Source organism: Anabrus simplex, chromosome 1 (assembly GCF_040414725.1).
Source record: "Anabrus simplex isolate iqAnaSimp1 chromosome 1, ASM4041472v1, whole genome shotgun sequence".
Taxonomy (NCBI): Eukaryota; Metazoa; Arthropoda; class Insecta; order Orthoptera; family Tettigoniidae; genus Anabrus; species Anabrus simplex.
Genome location: NC_090265.1, coordinates 484,384,161 through 484,404,551, shown reverse-complemented (window position 1 = coordinate 484,404,551; position 20,391 = coordinate 484,384,161). Strand labels below are relative to the sequence as shown.

Sequence of the window (20,391 nt, the reverse complement as noted above, 5' to 3'; positions counted from 1 at the left end):
GCGCGGATAGGTAAGGAGACAATAGGGGAAGCACTGAAGATGTGCTTACAAACGCTGAAATGAGCAGTAGTTAATTGCTGCTGTTCATTTTAATTTTAATTTCGCGTGGCTCTTATAGCCAGATGTAACCCTTGTAAGGCCGACCGTTTGACGAAGGTGGATGGCGTCTCCCGTGTATGAGAAACTGCATTTTAGGGGTGTTGTGTGCGAGTTGCCGGAATGTTTAAGACAGCACCAAAAAGGAGTGAATACACTTTACAAATACTTCTCTATAAAGACGGCAGCTCTTTTCCTGGATATATGTTTTCTGATTCATTCTGCAAATTTTAAAAAAAAACTGCAGCTCACACAGACGATGTTTCTTGTCCAAAACGTAAAACTTACTAACTTATTTTACACTGACTGCGTCTACTTCGCTTCCATTTATAACTTGACTTTAATGGTTGAGAACATCCAAGTTATTTTTTTGAAGCTTGGTCTCTATATCTTGCTTAAGTACGTCAATAACAGGAAACAGAATTGTAGCTTTGTAGAGCTGTTGCACTGTCTCAAATGGGGCTTTACTCCCACCGCCAATTTTCACCGAATTGTTGCCTAAATATTGCAATAAACATTAACGCAAACTGGCAAATATTAAACTCTTTCTTAATCCGTTTTCCCTCCAGGGTTGGTTTTCCCACCGGACTCAGCAAGGGATCCCACCTCTACCGCCTGAAGCGTGATACATTTGGTCGTGGATACAACTGGGCAGGAGTACCGGTACCTCTTCCAGGCTGCCTCGCCGGCTATTTTGAACAGGGGCCTTGTGGAGAGAAGATCGGAGGTGATAGACAAGGGAGAGGGAAGGAAGCGGCCGTGGCCTTAAGGTAGGCACCATCCCGGCATTTGCCTGGAGGAGAAGTGGGAAACCACGGAAAACCACTTCGAAGATGACTGGGGTGGGAATCGACCCCTCCTCTACTGAGTTGACCTGCCGAGGCTGAGTGGACCACGTTCCAGCTCTCGTGCTACTTTTCAAATTCGTGGCAGAGCCGGGAATCGAAGCCGGACCTCGGAGGCTGGCAGCTAATCATTCAAACCAGTACGCCACAGAGGCCGTCTTGAAGCTAAGAAAATAAGTACAATAGAGAGTTTTCTTACCATTTAGCTATTAAACATATTGAAGAAAGCAGTGAAACAGAACAACCATTAAATATAACTACAGGAGAACCTCTGAAACTCTGATCATCGGGACAGTCGTGTAGAATCACAGCCCGCAGTCCGTAGCGTTCGGCACCCGCCCGTCAGCATTTGTTTTCGAAACTTAAGGGACATTTTAATTGGAATGATCGGGGAAGGTAAAATACTAAAATTGGAACAATAATAGGAATTATATCTATCAACATTATATAGGTAGGCTGTGCATTTTTGCTACGATCATTTTGTTTCATTGAACTAAATTAAACAGAGTACCTGTAACGAAAAACGTACTTGTAAAATATGTTCTTCAAAGTCTGTAATATTACGAAAAGTTATATATACTCCTATGTATAGAACCAACCAATGAGTACCGAGGTTACGTCCTTCACCTTCCACTCCTCCAAGAGTCTTCATGGCGTGTGGAGGATTGTTTTGCTTATTGACTTAATGTCGCATATACGAACACAGGTCTTATGGCGACAAGAGATAGGGCAAGGCTAGAACTGGCCTTAACTGAACATTTATCTGGTGTGAAAATGGGAAACCACAAAATACCATCTTCAGGGCTGCCGATAGTGGGGTTCGAAACCCACCATGCCAAAGCCACACAGCCAACTCGCTCAGTACTTAAGTCAAGCGCTCTTAGGAATTCCCGCAATCTTGAGCACAGGAAGCGAGCATCTAATTGATCTTAGGAAGAATATGGCCAGATATAGCTGGAAGTCTTCGCTCGTTGGCCCTCTTCCAGATTACTTCTCGAGCTTCTTCCTCGCACGGTGTGAAAGTTGACCTCTTGCAGGTCAAGCGATAATTACCTCTCAAGTAAAACAGCGAGGTCTGGAGGAATTTCAGTGATTAACATCACTGGCTCCAGATGGCTCGGTGTGGAGAACCAATGGCTTGACATAAGGTTGCAGCTAAACAGCAGATAGAAATAGCATTTTTATTTGTAGTCACTTTGGTGTAGGTTCTTCCGTATACCATTGCTCTCCCATTCGCATTTCCTGCATGGAATTTCGTCTGCTGAACTCCTTCCCTCCAAAGGTCTGGTACGGATATAAAGAGCTGGATCAAAACTAGCCAATCGCGGTTAGTGGAGTTTGGTGATGGGGGGTTTACTCATTTGATTTCAAAGATGTACTGCATTAATACACCATTTCCCCATGGATATTAATTCAAAATAAAATGTACGTACATAAAATCAAGCCATAAGGAAAAAAATAAAGCTCACCTAACCCAAAATAGTGGAAGTCGATGATGTTGCTGGTGAATGTTTGTAGCGAAAATGAAGTTGAGATTTGAATATCTACAAGATCGGCCCTGATAAATTTTCAGAAAAGGAAGCGGCATTCCAAAAGCCTTTATTTCTAGTAATTTTTTCAAATGTTACTTTATTAGCGTTGTTTTCCACCGTGATAAAACACACATTTTACGTCGTTACTGCTACTTACACATTTGCACTAACATCGGCTTTAAATACTGACAAAACAAAGGCGAACCCTCCTTTTGTTCCGTTTGTTTCAGGTTGTTTGTAGAGAGGAGGATAGTGTGACAGAGAAGGCAATTATAGGAGCCACAACTGTACATTGTAATTTCTGCATTTATTTTAGGTCCAAACGTGTTTTCCTGAATACTTGTGGCCCGCCTAGAGCTATTTTTATGAGCTTTTCCTGTTGAAATTAAATGGCGTGCCGTATGGCTTTTAGTGCCGGGAGTGTCCGAGGACAAGTTCGGCTCGCCAGATGCAGGTCTTTTGATTTGACGCCCATAGGCATCGTGATGAGGATGAAATGGTGATGAAGACGACACATACACTCAGCCTCCGTGTCAGCGAAATTAACTAATTTTGGTTAAAATTCCCGATCCTGCCGGGAACCGAACCCGGGACCCCTATGACCAAAGGCACGCTAACTATTTAGCCATGGAGCTGGACAGCTTTTTCTGTTTAACTTAGCAGAATGAACCACCCGGCTGGGCTGCTGGCTCGAGCTCCCTTACATTCTATATTTTCAAAAAAGTGAAGAAGGCCGAATAACCAGCAATATCCTAACTGATTTTTACACTTATGAAACTAAGTGGCTTCTTCCTGGTGGGTGGTTCAGTGTTGAACATAATGAGAAGCCGCGGGGACCCAGTGCAGGAGATAATTACATTTTAAATCTGAAGACAGTTCCTATTCTTCCTTATCACTTCATTCATTGCACTGAATAGCCTCTTTCATTCTGCTGTAGGAACAGGAACTGTATTAATAACTTGCAGTAATGTGTCCAGGTCATTGTTTTTGTTCTTTGTGTCAACGGATGACCTTACAAGTATTATTATTATTATTATTATTATTATTATTATTATTATTATTATTATTATTATTATTATTTGGCCTAAGTTGCCGTCATTTTTGACACCCTTTCAGTTTTTTTTATAGTTGCTTTACGTCGCACCGACACAGATAGGTCTTATGGCGACGATGGGAGAGGGAAGGGCTAGGAGTGGGAAGGAAGCGGCCGTGGCCTTAATGAAGGTACAACCCCAGCATTTGCCTGGTGTGAAAATGATGAAACCACGGAAAACCATTTTCAGGGCTGCCGACAGTGGGGTTCGAACCTACTATCTCCCGAATACTGGATACTGGCCGCACTTAAGCGACTGCAGCCTTTCAGTTTTAGTCAGTGGCGAAACGTGAGTGAAGTCGAAATCATGAACAATTAAATAATGCTCATTTCTACTCAAATTATAATATCCTTAATTTAGACTAATATAATTTCAATATTGTATTTAGTTTTAGATAATTTTAATATTTTAATTATACTATTAGCATTTTTAATTTGATGTTTTTAAATTTTAAGGCATAATCATGAAAACTTGCCAAAGTAAACGTGAAATCCAGCCGCCGCTCTTTTTACACGAATCCTTCGATGATGGCACCATAAAAAGCTGAAGGTGAATTTCCTTTCGTGGCTTTTAACATATCTTTAACAATGGAGACAATAGCTAGAGCAAGCAAATTAATGGTTTTCACTCATGGAACTTCGTGCATAGGATTTGTTATGTTTCAGAGAGGAAAACTATCGTTTTTCACACCCAGCGGGTTCGAACTCCACTGTCGGCAACCCTGAAGATGGTTTTCTGTGGTTTCCCAATTTCAAACCAGGCAAATGTTGAGACCATGGCCGCTTCCTTCCCACTCGTAGCCTTGCCCTATCCGATCGTCGCCATAAGACCTATCTGCGTCGGTGTGACGTAAAGAAACTTGTAAAAAAATTATGTTCTTCATACAGCTTCGTATTGAAATGACGGTTTAACCTTTCCTTATTACTACGTATCAAATGTGCTAATTTAGGCACTGGTCTATCCCGAGAATAATACAGCTTGCTTGTCCTCAAAATTTAAAAGTTGTAAATTAAGTAAACAATATCATACTGATACATGTCATTGTTATCACAATGCTACATAAAACTACTAAATTTTCTCGCTGAAAACGCTGCACATTTAACTTCGCGACCGACAAGAACACACTGAAGACTGCACTGCAAGATTCAGAACAGAGAAAAAGAAGTATGGGTTCTCGAATGAAGAATGATGAAATCTTGTGAGACCATCGACTGCATGGAGATAGGGCTGGAGCTTTTGAGAGGAAAGTCTGTTTCTCCACCCTTATCACCACATTTCTTTTGCCATGATTGATTCCTGAGCAACGTGTCCCCAGGCTTTCAGAGGAACCTCGGTGCTCAAGTGCAGGTCGTCATATACTAACTTGCAGTCTAACTTGCTTTCAACCTAACCTGAAAACTCTGGATATAATTATGCACAAATTATGTAACAAGTACCAGTAACTTACATTCATTACAGAGGGTACTTAATAGAGCATGCCATGCAGTGCATGTATATTCGCCACTGATTTTACTCTACCAGAACCAGAAACCAGGACTCCTGTGTTTTAAGTGATTTTGTCGGGTGAACGCCAAATACGTCCTCGGAGATCTTAACATGCCGACATCTTACGACATGGAATGCCGACTGGACTTTTCTTCGCCCTTCGAAAATCCAAATATAGTTCCCGCAGTTTGCTCCTTACAACCGATGACTCAAACGTTAAACAGGACAATCCCACCGACAATATCCAGACGTACGGCTATCTGGAACCCACTCGACTTTTGACCCGTACAACCCGTGGCGTGATCTCGCACGTGGCGCCTGTCATTGTGGCACTGAATGTAAGATCTCCGGATTTTTGTTTTTATGTTTTTGCTCATGCTATAGATATTTAAAAAGAAACAAGAAAATATAATTACCGTATCGGTTGACGCAACGCTGCTCAGCATTGGAGTTTCTACTTTCATTGTATACTTGTATTTTTTGGCTTCTATGAAGATATTTCCTTCCTCTCCTGCGCTTCCAAGAAATACCGGACTCGCCTAAGTCGTTGGCGCGAGGTGCGTCCCCTCCCTCACCCCTAAAATAATGTTTGTAAGTAGAAGATATTCTGAAACTAAAATTATCGGCTCGTTTTGGCAAATATTTTTGTTTAGACTACTTTAATTTGATTTAATGTCAAATAAATCCACGATGCAGTTTTTAACTAGAGTAGGTGCTGGATTTTTGTCCTGCAGGATTTCTTTAATGTGCCTGTAAATCTAAGTACAACAGGAGGTTGAAATATTTGAGCACCTCCAAATACCACTGAACTGAGCCAGGATCAAACCCACTAACTTGAATTCAGAAGGCCAGTGCTCTACCACCTGAGCCACTCAGCCCAACTTCTTGTAACAAAACTGATCACTTTTGATGTGTAAGAAATTACTGCTATAATCTAACTGAACAGTTTTGAAGAATTTTGACTCCATAGCTCTCCTCCGTTGTTGAGTATTTTGAATATTTTTATAATATACATAACATGTTCGTACAGCTTTTTCCTTACATCCACTAACACCAACAGAACCCTTGTTTATGAATTGACACATACTCTGACCCTCGCAACAAGTGCCAAATCTTCTCTTTGTGTCTGTATATTGAAATATTAAATAATAATCTCTCATTGTAATCTCAAAGTAAACCTACGGTCAAAGATTCACCAACACTCACTGCGAACCTGCCACAATATCAGCATATCACACTTAAAATCCAAAAAAAAGGATGGTCTATTTGGAGTTGAAAATTTCAGGAAGAAATCTTACACCAACTTGCCCAATAAAATAAAATCACTCAAAACAAAACACACCCATCCTTTCAAACACTGTAAAACAGTTTTGCTAGTCTGAAGCAATTACCACATAAGTAACAATAATTTTATATCGATTACATTTATGTTCTAGGCCCTGTCTATGACTGATTTATGCTGTGACTAATGTGACAATTAACCATCTTAAATATGTACTGTATTGCCATCTTAATTTATTGTACTGCCCTTAATGCGCCCCTCTTGTTGGGGTCTATTAGATAAACAATATTTTTTGAACCAACAATTATTCTTAGATTATTTCAGAAGATGACAATGTGATTTGAAATTATTATAAACTTTACCTTATGTAGTAAGTTATTGACACACACATATATTCTCTCTCTCTCTGTTGTACCCATAATTGAATTTTAAGACTGAGAATGGATAGAAAAACTCAAGGAGAATTTGCAAACAGTATAATTCGTTTCCAGTGAAGTGTTTATTCTGAGAATAACACTTCAGATAGGGTCAAGGCTAGTGTTGCCAGACATCCTCTTTTTTCCAGACATGTCCGCTTTTAGGTCTGATTCTTTTGTGCAGGTTACTTATTAGACTGTCCTATATTGGCCTCTTTTCTTTTTAAGAAAAGGTCCAATGTCAAATTTACATTTCATCCAAGAAATCAATAGTACGAGTGCTTGACTTAAACACATTAGAATATTGATAGTTAAGAAGTATAATCCATTGACGAAGTGATTTTAAACAGTTCAAAGATTATTGAATATTGGTATTAGTATTTCTGAGTGTTTAAAAGGTGACAGCACTGAAACAGGGATCATATAATGCTTACTTAATTGATATTCTTTACTTTGTGCACGTCTTTGCATGCTTCTAAACATTCTAAGCTTATTCAGTTGTGGTTGTGTTAAGTTACTTTTCTTTAAACTTTCACTCTGTTGTAGATATGCCAAACTGAACGTGTAAATTCATTGAAGAACTAAATCTAAATTTAAGTGCTTTAGTAATGGCATGAATGAAAACGAATCATAATGTACAGGGTACCTCCTGGACAAGCACATTTCTGTTGCAAACAAGGGGTATGACAATCTATACGTTCATATATCTCTAAAAATCATTAAATATATATTCAACATACAGATATCTCCTGTTGCAACATATGGCCTACAAAACACTTGGAAATACCTCACCAAAAGACACTTAAAAAACTCGAGAAAGTTAAAGCAACATTCCTCAAGACGGCCATGTGCCTGTCTAAGTTCATACCATCCCATCTGGTATATGTATTGGCCAGAGAAGAGTATTATGTTGAAGAACTATGGTTTACAATGCTTCTGCCAGCAACAACCAGATACAAGACTCTCCTTCTTGAGCTAATGACAAAATGAGGAGAAATCTGGACTTACTTCTTTGCCAGCGGTGCTATGATTCTCCAGGATTGGACGCAAGCAAATTATGAGTTGCATCATGTGATTACTAGATTTGCTGGGCGTGGATTTCACCATCTGATATGTGGAAGTTGAAGATATCGCTAACCAGGATCAATTTATGTTTGCAAACTCTGTAAGATGATGTTGGGAAGATACCACGTAATGTATTGTAAAGAGACATGATTCCCTGATGAGGTTCTGCACCACACTGTAATTGTGATAAGAGTTCTCTATCTTCCACTGTATATGGCCATTGACTGCATTTATTTAATTCATAATAGAGAGGCAACATCTTAGATGTGTACATTGAATCTATTTCTCCAAAGATATTTAATTACATTTTTCGAGGTGCATGTTCAGGAAAAGTGACTGTTTTCTTTTTCACTTAAAAAGACAATTATGAAAATAATGTGGGTGCAGCCAAAGGAACACTTGCATTTAATACTGTTGTACATTCCCATAGTTTGTTTCACTTCATGAACATCTTCATTAATGAAAACTCTTGTTAATGATTCTGACATTGCAAGGAAATTGAAAAGTGGGAAGATAAAAACTAAAGCAATATTTAAAAATGTAATTTCTCATCATTTTATTGAATCTGCTATCAATACAGTTCAGCATGTACCGTTCTGTGGCATTTCAGTAGATGCGAGCAACTAATGCAACAGTTTTCCCAACTGTGATTCAGTATTTTGACTAGAAAGAATGGGGCCTGAAAACAAAATTGTTTGAAAGTAAATAAAATGGAAGGAAGGAAGAAAGAAGTATTCACACATAAAGAACAAGACACTGATTAGAACCCGTGCATGTAATTAATAATTGAGGAGTGTCTGTTCAAATGGTGTTATTTCCACTCCAAATAAAAATTAATATTTGTCCACATGCATTGCAGTAATTGAGTACTATCAAATGCCATGAGCAATCTGTACCAGAAAAAAAAAAAAAAGAAAAAAAATGTAGTTCCTTAAAAGTTGTACCATACCTGATCATGGGCATGTCCCATGTGCCTTTTATTATATCTTTCTTTTTTCCCCACGACTTTCTTATGGTGGAAATAGTGCCTTTTATACAGACACTCATCACCACTGTTCAACTGGGAGGTGACACCTTAGATGTGGACATTGAATCTGTTTCTCCAAAGATATTGTATTTAATTACATTCATGATTACACTGTCTGTATTTGAATTTCTGATGGAATTCTATGAATCTGCAGACATAGAATACAAGAAACTGCTGAGCCACAGTAAAACAAGGTGTTTCCTGTAATAAATCATGTGCTAAAAATGTATGAACAATTAACATCTTTCAGGTTAAATGTCCAGTTATTCTGGAAAACTTCTTTGAAGATGATTTTAGTGAAATATATTTGTGGCAGCTACAATCCCCGGTAAATATTTTGTACACAGATATGTTGAAAATATTGAAAAGGAAGACAATTAATTCTCTTGTAGAAGTACTGTAATTCACTGTTTGGAAACAGTGCATAAGACCCTAGTAGAAACAAAATCATAAGTTCTTACCAAAAAGTGATATAGTTATTAGACAAACAAGAAAACAAAGAAAATCAATGAAAATAAAACATTTTCAGAGTTGGTTTCTAAAATGTGTGTGGCATGTATACAATATTTAGAAATGTGTCTTGAACCTTTGGAAGAGTTTGGGTGCTTCAAATGGATAAGGCTCACAGGACATTTGTCGTGGAATAATGTGCAAGCTTGCATAAAATATCTTAACAAGAAAAATGTGTGTATAGATGATACCAAAGATGATGCAATTCTGTAATTTGAAATAATAATTTGTTAATAAAATTGAGTTTACAATGGTGAAAAAATGAGTGTATCCACCTTATTCAATACATTATATATTCCATCATTAGACGGAGTAATCAAATTCAAACATGTTTTGGCTCATTTGAGCCATCTTCAGTGAAAAAAGGAGGGGGGTGAAATAATATACATAATATAAGCTAAAAAATGTCAAAAAACAATGAAAGAACAAATGAAAGAAGCAAAAGAGAGCCTAGACAGAAACTACAGTAAATGAGCACAATATAAAATATTTACATCATCATGTGGAGCAAAAAACAACTCACTGTGACAGAATTCAGTGAAATAGGGGTTAATACAAAAACATAATTAAAACTATAAACTGCGTTAACCTAAGAAGAAAAGAAATGAAAGCAAATGATACAGATGGAAATGAACGATAAGTGCACATAGTGAGGTTGCGGACCTCTTAGTTTACAAAATATTGGTTTTGTAACAATACAAAACAGGATGAAATCGCTGTTGAAAATTCAGGCAGAAATCTATCTTTGTAGAAACCCATCACATCGAATTGGCTAGGAGGGGAGCGGGAGCGAAAAAGTTTGAGAAACCAAGCCTGACATAAAGTGCAGGCGAAAAGCCTGTGACAAGGAGAAACTCTGATGAAATTTAAAGCTTTAGAACAGCAGCATTCTCGATATCTTCTCAATCTAGCGGTCCCTTTCTTGATTATCTTTTCATAATGTTAGCTGGTTGGTTTGCCTTATTATAAAAGGTCGGAGGGCCGTGACATAAAATTGAGAAGCTGTGTTAGGGAGGTGACAGATGCATGGTAAACTGTAAGTGACCTAGTGGAAACCGTCAATGAAGTTGCAATCTGTAATGGAAAAAAATGAGGTTGTGTGAGAAACTTGGGCTGATAAGTAAAAAGTGTGGAAGGGGTGTGTAGAAAGCTTAAACTTACGGTGTTTAGAGGGTGGTTGTCCTCTTAAACAGCCTGGCCTTCCCAAAGTAACGGTCTTGTTTGTGTGATTGAGTCTATTGTTGGTTCAGCTGTGTTTGCAAGGATGGAAGGTGCAGAGGGGGAAGGGGTGGTGCAGGGCTGGTGTGGGGAGGGGGGGAGTGGTGGTGAATTTGAGAGATGGAGGTGGGGCTTGTTTATATTATGGAAGTTCTGACAAATGTATGGAATGAATGTTTGAAGTAGAATGTTCTTTTTCTCGTTGAGTTCATTTAAATTTTTGTAATTTAATTTTTTTTATTTAAATTTTTTAAATTTTTAATAATTTAAAATCCATATATTTGTATTGTTACAAAACCAATATTTTGTAAACTAAGAGGTCCGCAACCTCACTATGTGCACTTATCGTTCATTTCCATCTGTATCATTTGCTTTAATTTCTTTTCTTCTTGGGTTAACGCAGTTTTTAGTTTCAATTATGTTTTTGTATTAACCCCTATTTCACTGAATTCTGTCGCAGTGAGTTGTTTTTTGCTCCACATGATGATGTAAATATTGTATATTGTGCTAATTTAGTTTCTGTCTAGGCTCTCTTTTGTTTTTCATTTGTTCTTTCATTGTTTTCTGACATTTTTTAGCTTATATTATGTAAATTATTTCACGCCCTCCTCCCTTTTTGTCACTGAAGATGGCTCAAACGAGCCGAAACATGTTTGAATTTGATTACTCCGTCTAATGATGGAATATATAATGTATTGAATAAGGAGGATACACTCATTTTTTCACCATTGTAAAGTGAAAACATCAATACAGAATTATTCTAATATCTTGTTAAAACATTGAGTGTGAGGATTACCGAAAATTGCCATATCATTTAAAATTGGTAGAAAACTTAAAACAAAATGACAGCACAGAATTTCATTCAGAATTGCTTATAATTACTGTATTTATTTACTAATGCAAAATGTTTTTGTTTTCTTAATGTAGGCACAGTGGGCTGATGTAAGAAATAGTTTGTCTGTGGAAACAATGAAAGCCATTTTGATTGTAAAATATAATCTTAAACATTATTCATGCCAAGATTTCCATAATGAACTGATTTCTAAGCCAGATGTGCTCAGGAAAATTTCTAGTAAAATAATTATAAGCACTATTTATGTGGAAGTGAAGAATTAAAATTAAATGCAATGGTTTACATTAGTTAGGGTATTATATATTGGCAATTTATTTTGATGCACAATGTTTCCTCTTGGAAATTACTGTGTGTACCTGTTTTCCAAGCTGAGATCCGGCTACCCTAGTCAAGGCAAAATATGGTAGGAGAACACCTGTGGGCGAGGTAAACCACAACCTTTGGTGTAGAAACATATAATGGTTATGAAGCATTACTGGATGATGATGATGATGAATTAATTGCCAGACTAAGTGACTCAGATAGTATAGCACTGGTTTTCTGAGCTCAAGCTGACGGGTTCAGTCCCTTTACAGTCCGGTGCCATAGCCACAGCTGTTCTCCAAGAGTTAGTTATTGCCTATTGAACTTAAACTTTTACACAACTGCCACTGATATATCCCTTATTTTTCACTGTATTGGAATAAGTTATAGAACAATTTTCTTGTAAAACTAACAGAGATACACCAAATTTCTTAGAACTACTTATAAGCAAGATTAGGTAAGTTCCTACTCATGCTTATCCTAAACTTAAATATCAAGTTTTATGAATATCCACCAGACCATTTTCCTCATGACTGTGTAATAAAGAGGCAAACAGATAAAAATTAAACTGAATGTGACATAGGCCATTCTTTTTTGTTCTATCCGGTATAAAAGCCAAGTATCAGATTAATATTCAAAATTTACAAAAGATGACTTTTTATGTATTTTCTGAAATGTCTGTCTGTTTAGTCTTCAGCTCGGAGGCTGGTTGGATCCTCAAATAGTAGCACCAAAGGTTATACAGTTGTAGGGAACGGTACCCGATGGTGGCACCATACTGAGGCTGACAGTGCATGATGAGAAGTGAGGTAGTTTACCATTGCTTTTATCACTGAGGCAGACTGTTTTATTGTAGCACAGCCAGCCCTACAAGTAGCACCTTTCATTACATCTAGGCACATTAGTCGTGTCATCACTCGGCAGCTTCCACACAGTCACAGTCGTATTTGAGACTGAGACTTTAGCTACATTTTACTCTGGCATGTGCCAAAAGACAGATGCAAAAAATACTGCATTATCATCAAGAATCAGCCACAGACAGGCTCTGAAATGTGCACACGATACTGAGAAATGAGAAAAATCTGTTACAGAAGATTAAGAGGTCCATTGACTGTAGTGCTTATATGATTTTCTCAGCAGTGAAATTTGACATATATATTCTAGAACTTTTGTTTGATATAGATAGTGTTCAGTTTTACTATTTCATTCAATTGTGTATTTCATGTGTTGCAGGAGTCTGGAGAGGTGGGGATAGAAGTACCTGGAGGAGAAGGACTTCGTACCAGTTTTTCATGTCATGGTCGAGTACAAGGCTACTATGCTGATGTAGAGACGGGTTGTCGGGTATGCTCTATTTCTACAAAAGTAATAAGATATGAATTTTAAAATCACCAAGTTAGATCTTGAAGATAATGTTACAAAAAGACACAAAATTTTTGCTGATCTCATGAAGAACAAACTGTGAATTAGATATGACGAAGAAATATTCTTCATGTGACATATCAGGACCACCAAACATGAAAATACCGGTAATCCTTGAGAAAGTATCCCTTTCTTCAGCTAATATGAAGAATCCTTCGGTGTTGTTGATACTGGTCCAATCTTTGAATTCTACTGAGCACTTCATGAAGATCTTAAGTGGTGTCTCAGATATTTAGGGTCCTGTGATATTAGTTTCATTTTCCGTATAGATAGTTTAAACTTTAAAATTATAAAATTAGATGTTCTCACCTAATCAGTACTATGTATAGTGTTGAATATATTTAAAATGTATACATATTCAAGACTAATTTCAGTCCATGGATCGATCAATCAATCAATCAATCAATCAATCAATCAATCAATCAATCACTACTGATCTGCATTTAGGGCAGTCGCGCAGGTGGCAGATTATCTATCTGTTGTTCGTAGCCTTTTCTTAAATGATTGCTTAGAATTTGGAAATAGATTGAACATCTCCCTTGGTAAGTTATTCCAATCCCTAATTCCCCTTCCTATAAATTAATATTTGCCCCAACTTGTCCCCTTGAATTCCAGCTTTACCTTCATATTGTGATCTTTCCTACTTTTAAAGACACCACTTAAATTTATTCGTCTACTGATGTCATTCCATGCCGTCTCTCCACTGACAGCTCGGAACACACCACTCAGTCAAGCAGCTTGTCTCCTTTCTTCCAAGTCTTCCCAGCCCAAACTTTGCAACATTTTTGTAACGCTACTCTTTTGTCGGAAATCTCCCAGAACAAACCAAGCTGCTTTTCTTTGTTTTTTTTAATTTCTTGAATCAAGTAATCCTGGTGAGGGTCCCAAGCACTGGAACGATACTCTATTTGGGGTCTTACGAGAGACTTATATGCCCTCTCCTTTACATCCTTACTACAACCCCTAAACACCGTCATAACCATGTGAAGTGATCTGTACCCTTTATTTACAGTCATATTTACAGTATGTGATTACCCCAATGCAGATCTTCCCTTATATTAACACCTAGGTACTTACAATGATCCCCATAAAGAACTTTCACCCCATCAATGCAGTAATCAAAAGTGAGAAGACTTTTCCAATTTGTGAAACTCACCACCTGCCTTTTAACCCCGTTTATCATCATACCATTGCGTACTGTCCATCTCACAACATTATCGAGGTCATGTCTGGCTCCATGGCTAAATGGTTAGCATGCTGGCCTTTGGTCACAGGGGTCCTGAATTCGATTCCTAGCAGGGTTGGGAATTTTAATCATAATTGCTTAATTTCGCTGACACGGGGACTGTGTGTATGTTGTCGTCTTCATCATTTCATCCTCATCATGATGCGCAGGTCGCCTACGGGTATCAAATCAAAAGACCTGCATCTGGCGAGCCGAACTTATCCTCAGACACTCCCGGCACTAAAAGCTATACGCCATTTCATTTCATCAAGGTCATTTTGCAGTTGCTCACAATTGTTTAACTTATTTATTACTCTGTACATAATTACCTCATCTGCAAAAAGTCTTATCGCTGATTCCACTTCTTTAATCATATCATATATATTAGAAAATATAAAGGTCCGATAATACTGCCTTGAGGAATTCCCCTCTTAATTATTACAGGGTCAGATAAAGCTGAGTTCTATTTTCTAGAAATACAGCCACCCATTCAGTCACTCTTTTGTCTAGTCCAATTGCACTCAATTTATCCAGTAGTCTCCCATGATCTACCCTATCAAATGCCTTAGATAGGTCAATCGCGATACAGTCCATTTGACTTCCTGAATCCAAGATATCTGCTATATCTTGCTGGAATCTTACAAGTTAAGCTTCAGTGAAATAACCTTTCCTAAACCAAAACTGCAGTTATTAATTTTGCAAACATGTCTAATATGTGATAATCAGAAAGAATGGTTTCCCAAAGCTTACATTCAATGCATGTCAAACTGACTGGCCTATAATTTTCAGCTTTATGTCTATCACCCTTTCCTTTATACACAGGGGCTACTATAGCAACTCTCCATTCATTTGGTATAGCTCCTTCATGCAAACAATAATCATACACGTACTTCAGATATGGTACTATATCCCAACTCATTGTCTTTAGTATATACCCCGAAGCCTTATCAATTCCAGCTGCTTTTCTAGTTTTCAACTTTTGTGTCTTATTGTAAATGTCATTGTTAGGTAAATTTTAATACTTCTTTAGTGTTAGTCACCTCCTCTATCTGGACATTATCCTTGTAATCAACAATCTTTACATACTGCTGACTGAATACTTCTGCCGTTTGAATATCCTCATATACACACTCCCCTTGTTCATTAATGATTCCTGGAATGTCTTTCTTGGAACTAGTTTCTGCTTTAAAGTACCTATACATACCCTTTCATTTTTCACTGAAATTTGTATGACTGCCAATTATGCTTGCCATCATGTTATCCTTAGCTGACTTCTTTGCTAGATTCAATTTCCTAGTAAGTTCCTTCAATTTCTCCTTACTACCACAGCCATTTCTAACCCTATTTCTTTCCAACCTGTTCTTAGTCTCTTCACTTCTCTGTTATAATATAGTGGGTCTTTACCATTCTTCACCATCTTTAAAGGTACAAATCTGTTTTCACATTCCTCAACAATTGGTTTAAACCCATCCCAGAGTCTGTTTACATTTTTATTTACAGTTTTCCACCAATCATAGTTACTCTTTTTAAACTCCCTCCTGCCTGTTTTATCAGCCATATGGTTTTGCCTAATAGTCCTAATTTTAATACCTTCCTTTCCATCACATTTATTTTTAAGTACAACAAAAACAGCTTCATGATCACTAATACCATTTATTACTTCGGTTTCTCTATAGAGCTCATCTGGTTTTACCAGCACCACATCCAGAATATTCTTCTCTCTAGTTGGTTCCATCACTTTCTGAATCAGGTGCCCTTCCCATATTAACTTATTTGCCATTTGTTGGTCATGCTTCCTGTCGTTCGCATTACCTTCCCAATTGACATTTGGTAAATTGAGATCACCCGCTACGTCACATTCCTTTCCTTATCGTTCCCCACATAGCTGATTATCTTATCAAATAATTCTGAATCAGCGTCTGCGCTACCCTTTCCTGGTCTGTACACTCCAAAAACATCTAGTTGCCTATTATCTTTAGAAATGAGCCTTACCCCTAGAATTTCGTGCTTGTCATCTTTAACTTTTTCGTAGCTTACAAATTCTTCTTTTGAAAATCCTCGTATACACACTCCCCTTCTTCATTAATTATTCCTGGAATGTCCTTCTTGGAACCTGTTTCTGCCTTAAAGTACCTATACATACTCTTCCATTTTTCACTAAAATTAGTGTGGCCACCAATTATGCTTGCCATCATGTTATCCTTAGCTGACTTCTTTGCTAGATTCAATTTCCTAGTAAGTTCCTTCAATTTCTCCTTACTTCCACAGCCATTTCTAACTCTATTTCTTTCCAACCTGCACCTCCTTCTTAGTCTCTTTACTTCCCTGTTATAATATAGTGGATCTTTACCATTCCTTATCACCTTTAAAGGTACAAACCTATTTTCACATTCCTCAACAATTGCTTTAAACCCATCCCAGAGTCTGTTTACATTTTGATTTACCGTTTTCCACCAATCATAGTTACTTATTAAAAACTCCCTCATGCCTGTTTTATCAGCCATATGGTACTGCATAACAGTCCTAAATTTAATCTCTTCCTTTCTTTCACATTTATTTTTAATTACCATAAAAACAGCTTCGTGATCACTAATACCGGTACCATTTATTACTTTGGTTTCTCTACAGAGCTCATCTGGTTTTACCAGCACCACATCCAGAATATTCTTCCCTGTAGTTGGTTCCATCACTTTCTGAATCAACTGTCCTTCCATATTAACTTACTGGCCATTTGTTGGTCATGCTTCCTGTCATTCGCATTACCTTCCCAATTGACATTTGGTAAATTAAGATCACCCTCTACAATCACATTCCTTTTCACATCGTTTCCCACATAGCTGATTATCTTATAATTCTGAATCAGCATCAGTGCTAACCTTTCCCGGTCTGTACACTCCAAAGACATCAAGCCAAAGAAATGAAGCCATCACAAGAAAAAGTGGCTTCATCAGTAAATAACACTTGTCTAACAAACGAATTGTCTATGGAGTATCTCAAGCGTATCCATTCACAAAATTACTGCTGCCGAGGATAGTCACGGGTCATTAAAGTATGGACCTACTGTATGTGATAAGGATGGTGTTACTGCATAGAGTGCGCTACACCATGTCCCGTGATATGTTCAAAGCTGCAACAATCTAGCGAATGCTTCAACCTCAGTCTTCGGTCACCACATGGAGAACACATTCCTCATTTTGAGGATTTCTTGTTTGATGACCTCGATCGACACTACAAACAAATGGTCCGTATTCCCGCAGTCACCTGTCTGTGTTGTAGAAAGTTTGAGCTTTTGGCAGCCTTCTCTGTGGGAAGCATTTGGCGTATAAACGTCGAGCCTCTTCAGCGTTCCCGTCGGCACTGCCTTACAGGAGGTGCATGTCTCCCAAAAATGTTGACATCAAAGGCAAGGCTTGCCATGATCCGATACAAATGTGCGAGGTGTATGAAAACTCCTTGCGTTGTGCTGTAAAGGAAGGTCGCTTACAAGGAAATGCTGTTTTGACTTTCTGCTCTCAGTACCTGCTTGGTCGCCTCCCGTCCACTGTATCACTTGCCAGCTGCAGGGTACACATAATCAACCAGTACCATGCAGCCCAAGGTCGTGCAGTCATACCTGCATTTTGTTAACTAGTTAACGTAACTAGTAACTTCTGCATAACTTATCTATTTACCTTGGGAATTTTTAATGCAAATAATAATGCCCTTCACCGCTAACATTTTGTTGCAAATTCAGCACACCACGCCACAGAACATGAGATATAAAGCAGTTACTATTGGCGTTTAACCAGGCAGTTTAGGAGAAAAAGTCATAGCGGATCCTCTCTTGCATTATTGGGAATAAAATGCCCATAAATTTTCTGCAATTTATTTTCAGACACCCTCTATATATAATATTTGCTCTGGAATAGGCATATCCTACTGTTTTATTTCCACATTTTGCTCCAGAGTTCTAATAGAAAAAGGCCTCTTTAGCTGGCTTTTGACTGTGTTCACCACGTCATAACAAGTACAACAAAAGTTCAAACATGGACATGCAAACTTCATTACTTTTACTACCTCTTTTATCTCAATTCTTGCAGTGGAAAATTGCAGCCATGATGACATAATTTCCTCGCATATATGTACAAGTATTTGCAGCTTCCACCAGCCAGCATCATTTCAACCCTTACATGGCATACATAAGCCTACTCAACTCAGGACCACTAGTTATGAAGAGAATGCTTCAAATATTTTCTCCCATTTTGTTTATAGGCCCCGAATTTGAAAGAAAGTGTTATTGAGTTAAATAAAAATTAGCAAATTAGCTTGTGAGAAGCAGCCACCACTGTACATGTCATAAATGAAATGTAGAGGAAAGTGCTTTCAGGAATGTAGAATCCAACATAGTTCTGTTGCTTTCCAGTAACGAATTGGAAATTACTTGCTGGATAAAACTCATATTTTCAAAGCCATTTGAAAGGCAGTTTGTTGGGAAAAAAAAGATAAATGCTTTCTCATCAAATTCACACATTCATCTGAGCATTTCATTTCAGCTCTACCATCTCTGCGATGACACTGGTCGTCAGTTCACAAATGCCTGCCCCAACTTGACACTGTTCCAACAGCGTATGATGATCTGTGATCATTGGTATATGGTCAACTGCAGTGCATCAGTAGTGGATTATGCCGCAAACCTTTTACTGGGACGACGAGACCAGCCCTTCCTTAGACCTGAGGACCATTTGCACCAGCAACACTTACAGTATCAGCAGAGGAAACGTATCCCTCTACCCGGTTGGTATAGTGTTGATTTGTCCAGATAACATACTATGTAGTAGTAGTAGTAGTAGTAGTAGTAGTAGTAGTAGTAGTAGTAGTAGTAGTAGTAGTAGTTGTTGTTGTTGTTTCACCAAATACAGTAGAGACAATACGCGACACTTCCAGATTTAGCCTTGTTAAAATGAGAGACAAGTCGCAAGTGGCGCTCCTAGTGGCTTGACCTGAAAATTCCCACTAAATTCAAATATCAATGGAAATGTATATACAGAAATGGATAAATAAATTACCTCTAGAAAGAAAGTGTTACTAAGATATTAACTTCGAAGTTGCTAAAGCAGTACTGAATAAATGAATGAAGAATTATTTAACAGGTTATTATTTAAAGACTGAGATTAGACATATAGTCAAGATGTGAAATGGACCGCTGTGAAAGGGCTTGATCTTTCATTTATGCATTACTTTTTTAGCTTTAGAATTCCTGCCTGAATGTTCACGGCTAGATTTTTCTTTTTTCTCATTTAAAAGCATTGTATCATCATATTAAAACACTTGTCAACAAAAATATCGGCACGTTCCTTACACACGATTCAATGAATTTACATTTAAGAGCTGGGCAATTTTCCTTTTAACTTGAAGCCTACTAACAGAAAGAAAATCTATAAATTTAGCCTCAAAAACATTCAAACTTTCCCTATAAGCAATACTTGCCATAATGCCATTACATTAGGGTAAAGCAAATTTGCATCATCATATTTTTTCAACAAAATATGTACATTTCTTAAATCAGCCATATTTTCTTCAGTGCTTGACAACGCATTTCAGCATTCCAAATGGGGAAACTTGGAACACAACCAGCCACACTCATATGCACATGTATTTTCCTAAATTAAATCAAACCCACAGATCACACCTACAACAACACATCGGTATTGGTTAACTGCTGCACTATACAATAAAATACGCGTATTATATTTTAAGCCAGTTAAAATATGGGTCGAGCAGATCAGAAGATTATGAAGTACTATAAAAATCTCTCTATCACTAGAAGAATATATATGCAAACACAATATTACTTACATTTTCTTGTCACGAGCGTAGCGAAAGAAAGACCGCGCATTCTTCTCTACTTCATAGTTACTGCAGCCAAAAAATGCATAAATAACACCAAAAATTTCACACACAAATACACATGCTCTTATGACAGAGTCGGTAGTTCTCAGGTCAATCTGCTAGGGAGAGCTCTATTATCTTACCCTTGAT

The 20,391-nt window shown here is 37.7% G+C and overlaps 1 protein-coding gene across 1 annotated transcript in view; it reads left to right on the top strand.

Annotated features, from left to right (window-relative positions):
- js (jiangshi) overlaps positions 1–20,391 on the top strand; it is a 418,545-nt gene that overhangs the window by 383,982 nt on the left and 14,172 nt on the right. Inside the window, exons 4-5 of the mRNA XM_067144712.2 lie at positions 12,960–13,070; positions 18,906–19,146. Coding sequence (XP_067000813.1) covers positions 12,960–13,070; positions 18,906–19,146 — 352 coding nt within the window. The remainder of the gene's footprint in view (positions 1–12,959; positions 13,071–18,905; positions 19,147–20,391) is intronic.